Here is a 5,286-nt window from a genome sequence, read left to right as displayed (position 1 = left end):
TTTGGTCAAAAAATTTTTGTCGAGATTTTGCAAATTCCGCAAATATAAATAATTTGAATAGATAACTCTACCGGTCGAATTGAGGAACCGGTCGACCTGAGGGCACTTTACCTTATGATAAATTTTATTCATCCTATCACTGTTTTTTTTTTTCATTACATAGTTGATTCTGCTCAATTATTTGAAAATGATTTTATTCTTTAATTATATAATTATGTCGATAAATATATTCAAGAAGTTTAGTTATAAGTTTCATAGGAATAAATTTAATATGGAAAAGAATATAACAATGATCTGGAAAGGAGTTTTCAGAGAGCTAACAAGGAACAATTAGCTTTCTTCTGCAAGTAAATTCTCAGGTAGAATTCCCTCCTTAAATTCACCAGAAATTCTTAGAATATTCCAATTCCCTGGTTAACCCTTACGACCTCATCATGTGCGCATGATTTTTAGCAGTGTTCCAACAAACCACGCGTCAAAGAAACGTCATTTGGTGCTGTCTTGAATCTTTGTGGAAGTTACCTGCCTTTATTAAATTGTGATGAATCGCTCTCAAATTGTTTTATTAATTCTACCTTGTTTGATAACTTCCTGTGTGTGCTATAAACCCGTCTTCCTTCTCCATGGAATCCTCACAGGAGCCGAGAGCATGCTCATCATGGAAGAGGAGATCAAAAGAGTGAGTATTCCAGCGTTAATTGCGTCTTTGTGTGATTGATAATCAATCAAAAAACTGTCTTTTTGGCGATTTAACAGCACCATCCAGGAACAAAGGTTTACATGACTGACCGTTTTGCTGGATGGTCCAGCTTAGAGAATTCCTGGCATCAAGTCAAAGAGCTGGGCAGTGATATAATGGAAATCTGTGAGAAACATCCTGAAGGAATCCATTTAGTTGGGTACTCTCAAGGAGGATTACTGGGCAGAGCAATTCTGCAAACCTTTACTAATCACACTGTTAAGAATTTTATCTCCTTGAGTTCTCCTCAAGCTGGACAGTATGGCAGTAAGTTCAAGAATTAAATGATAACGTGATTTTTTTCTATGCTAAAAATAACTTTTTATGTTGAAGCTGCTTTCCTTCATTTAATCTTCCCAAGTCTTACTGCGAAGGCTGCTTTTGAACTATTTTATTCATTTGTGGGACAACATACATCAGTTGGTAACTACTGGAATGATCCTCATCATCAGGATCTCTTTTACAAATACAGTAACTTCCTACCATACATCAATAATGCCATTCAATCGACAAATTCATCCCAATTCCGCGAAGGATTACTCAAGCTGGATAAGATGATCCTGGTCGGAGGACCAAATGATGGAGTTATAACTCCATGGCAATCCAGGTACTTTTCTTTTAGAATTTATTTGAAAGCCAGGAAAATGAGACTAATAGAAATAATCCCAAATATCTTTCTAGTCATTTTGCCTATTTCGATGAGAACGACGAGGTGATACCTCTACATAAAAGAGAAATCTACAAGAAGGATAGTATCGGACTGAAGACCCTTGATGCCCAAGGGAAGCTTAAGGTACTGTCCTTTCCAAATGTTAAACATCATCAATGGCATCTGGACATTAGAGTCATTCAAAAAGCCGTTATACCTTTTCTCGATTGATCTACTACATAAGGCTGTGTGTATTTTCTAAATTGACGATTTTGTCACCAAAAAATATATTTCCACTGTTTTTTTTTTTAAATTAATATATCAACTTTCTTTTTTTTTTAAAGCAGGAAACGAAAGTTTCCGGACGTTTTCAGGTTAATGACATGCATAAGATTCTACTTATAGTGCTCAACAGGTTAAATGTGTTCTAAAGTGTCTGAGTTAGAGTTAAGCTAAGACAAGAATCACTTCTTGTACTAAATTCGCCTTGGAGACAACATTTTAGAAGAATTGAGCAACTTTTGTTCCAAAATGTTGCTGAAAATGCAAGCAAAATACCGAGTCTTGGCTAAATTTTAGAACACGAATGGCGAAAACTGGCGAGAGATTTCTGAGGTTCTAACCTGGATTTTTTAGTACAAAAACTGTTGAAACAAATCATTCTCAACTGAATATTTTTGATGCAAAATTCACTAATCTTATAGAATGCAATCGAAAATAGTCAATTTTGTACTAAATATAGCATTAATCTCCTTGTACTAAAAACCCATAAGAAATTCAAGTAAACCTCCTTAACTTTAATCAACTGATAAAAAAGTCCATACACCAAGTAAAGACAATCAATCACATGCTAAACACTCCTCGAAAAAAAAAATAAACCCATTTTGTATACAATTATTTTTTCTCTTGGCAAACAAACATCTTCTAAATGAGAAAAAGAGTTTAAAAATGACTTGTAAGCTCTTCCACGTCTCTACAAAATTATTCATTCTCTTCTTATTTTTTTTCTTGTCTCCTCTTAGCTTATTTTTCATTTTAAAATTGTCATCAGAAGCGACATACAACGCACTCCTGTCACTGGGAAATTTTTAATTTTCCTCTATTCCAAGCATCATTAGCAAAAAGACTTTTTTTTCTCCATACTTTTCCTGACTGATGGAAGTGGAGGATTTTTTTTGTACCATACTCTGTGCAAATGCGGAAGGACAGTAAATTGAATGGAAGAAAAATTGTGATAGAATGAACCCCTTCAAGAGACAAAGACACCACACTGGACTTTTCCGGAGGCAGGGAAAAGGAGCAAAGTCAAGCATGAAGAAAAAAAAGAGGGTAAGGGAAATCCCTTTAATATTTTCACCCCATAAATCATTCACCTTTTCGATGCCACATGGAGAATGCAATTGGACAAGAATTTCGAGATTAGAAATTGAAAGAAAACCCTCCGTAGGAGAATGTCACACCATCTCCGTGATGCGTGTATTTATTAATGTTATGTTAAATGCCTTCTTTTGGTGTCCTTTCACTTGTACACACCACCATCATAGGAAATTTTTCACTGTCATTCGGATCACGTAAGAATTGAAGAATTCAATTACTTTTGGTAGCTTTCAGCAGCACCACACACAAAAAGACGGAAAATCATGCAAGAAAAATGAATTTTTCACTTAAAAGACAAGATGATACTTAAGGGAAAACATTGTCATCAATCAGAACGGTGAGAAAATGGACTTTTCTCCTGAATACAGTAAAATTCAATTAATCAAGGGTTGAGAAGATAAAACCTCATTTTGGGCATGAATAAGAAATGATTTTTGCCCAATAACGAGGCATCATCACGATAGTTTCTATAGTAAATCAGTCATAGAGAGGGAAAGAGGTTTTCCATGATAACAAATTGAGTTAAACATCAATTACGGTGAGACAAGGATGAATTTGTAGATCTGGAGAAAATGCCCGATTGCTGTACTAAAGTCATCATTAAATCCCAAAATGTGCGTGAGACAATCACAAGAAATTCCCTAATCCTCAATTTTCAGTCAGATTTATTGATTCACCTAGAGAAACGGGAAGAAAGCTATGCCAAATCGGTCAATATTCGGTAGTTCGAATTAAATAAACTCTTAATAATTGCTCATTTACATGTTAAATAAATATTTTAATGTATAGGGTAAGTGTGCCAAATTTCGGCATAGTTGCATGCAAGCGCCAAAGTCTTAAGTTTGATATGCAATATTTTTATTTACAAATTGTTTTTTTTGTTACTTCTTTTCAAGAGTGTTGCTTAGAACCTTGTAGACAGTTTACTGTCTTTATTTACTCCAAAATCATTCTTAATACATTTTAAAATGAATAAAAATGTAGATATAGCTTTGGAGCCCTATTTCGGCCACCTTCATTCTCATAGTTCCTTGCCCTTCAGGAATTCTTCCAATGGCTTTTTCACGTCATCTCGTTTGTCGAAGCTACATTTATTGTTATTCTTTTGCATTGTATAATCTCTGGAGTATGTAAAAACTAAAAATTCATGGAAATTCGAGGAACAAAAAGGTGGCCGAAATTGCAAGCTGGCCGGAATTTGGCACACTTACTTTTTTATTATTTAAAATTAATGGAAATGGATTAGATTTATCCTAATTTCAAAGACCTTTCAAATGAAACTAAATTTGTGCCAATTTGAATAAAAAGCATCCTGATGGCTAAACCTTTTTAACTTCTAATAAAACATTAAACCGGGTACAATTCACTGAGAAAAAAATCCTTAGTAATTTTTCGTATTTATATACAGAATTTTTCATAATTGATTTTTCTTTAAAATTTGCTATACAAAAAATATGTGAAAAGCGTTATATCAGAATTACCCAGTCTGAATATTAAATTGGATTTTCAGCTCGCAAAAATTACAATTTTATTTAAAGGGTCGGAATTTTAAAAACGTAAATAAAATTGTGGCTACCGGATAAACATCAAACTTTGAAATAAAAGGGGTGGCAAAGCGTTCCAGGCTTTGCAAAATGCTCGAAATCCTGACTTAGATGCTACACCTCAAAAGTACTTTCACATCATTTACCGTTTAGCGGTACTCAACCGATTTAAATTCAATTCAATTAATTTATTCAATCTCCTATTTTGCAACTGCCGACCGACTTTATAACCGATCTCAGGCAAAACGGCAGAAAACTCCTGAAACACTGATCGTTATAAGCCATTTGCATTATAACATAAAAAATATTAAATAATGTAAACAATACAGTAATGGGCACATATCAGTCACAAATCGATTCATACATCACTCAATAGATTCTACAAAACAGTTTAAAGAGTAATAAAAATCATATTTGAACAAAAATTACTTATCGGTAAATAATCGGTTAATTACCGGTTCACAACCGATTTGGACCGATTTATAAATCATTCAAAATATTTCCCAAAATGCACCTCAAGAGTAATTTAATTGAATTTCGTATAAAAATTATTTATAAGTTATAAACCGGTTCATTACCGATTGGAACCGGTTCAATTTTAAAAGAAATTCCAAGACCTTTCCAACGAGCCCAAACATGACTCCATTTGCTTGATAAATGCGCTCTCTAGTGTCTTTTTAACTTTTGAGCTTGAAAAACCGTTATTAGAAATGATTCAACGGTATTTTCGTATATAGACCAAATGTTCGCCTGGGTAGGGGAAAGTCGTCTGCCTTTAAATGCAGCAGCCTTCAAATGTTGCGATTTTTTCGTTGTTCTCAAAAGCATAAATTATATTCTATTAACTATTAGGTAGCTATCCATCATTCTCATAAATCATCAAAAAATGGAGAGCCTAGCTCTTATTTCCTAGATGTTAGATAAAAAAAAATGAAAATGAGCTCTAAACTGTAATTTTGATGTTCCACAAATCATGT

At 33.7% G+C, this 5,286-nt stretch overlaps 1 protein-coding gene across 1 annotated transcript; it reads left to right on the top strand.

Moving 5' to 3' along the window:
* The first annotated feature begins 454 nt into the window (after positions 1-454).
* On the top strand, positions 455-1,705 carry LOC129808231 (lysosomal thioesterase PPT2 homolog). Its single transcript, XM_055858041.1, has 4 exons — positions 455-679; positions 757-1,006; positions 1,073-1,346; positions 1,421-1,705. The coding sequence occupies exons 1-4, from the start codon at positions 542-544 to the stop codon at positions 1,617-1,619; spliced, it is 861 nt and encodes a 286-aa protein (XP_055714016.1). The 5' UTR covers positions 455-541; the 3' UTR covers positions 1,620-1,705.
* Positions 1,706-5,286: the final 3,581 nt, after the last annotated feature.

Source organism: Phlebotomus papatasi, chromosome 3 (assembly GCF_024763615.1).
Source record: "Phlebotomus papatasi isolate M1 chromosome 3, Ppap_2.1, whole genome shotgun sequence".
Lineage (NCBI taxonomy): Eukaryota > Metazoa > Arthropoda > Insecta > Diptera > Psychodidae > Phlebotomus > Phlebotomus papatasi.
This window is presented reverse-complemented; position numbering and strand designations above follow the sequence as displayed.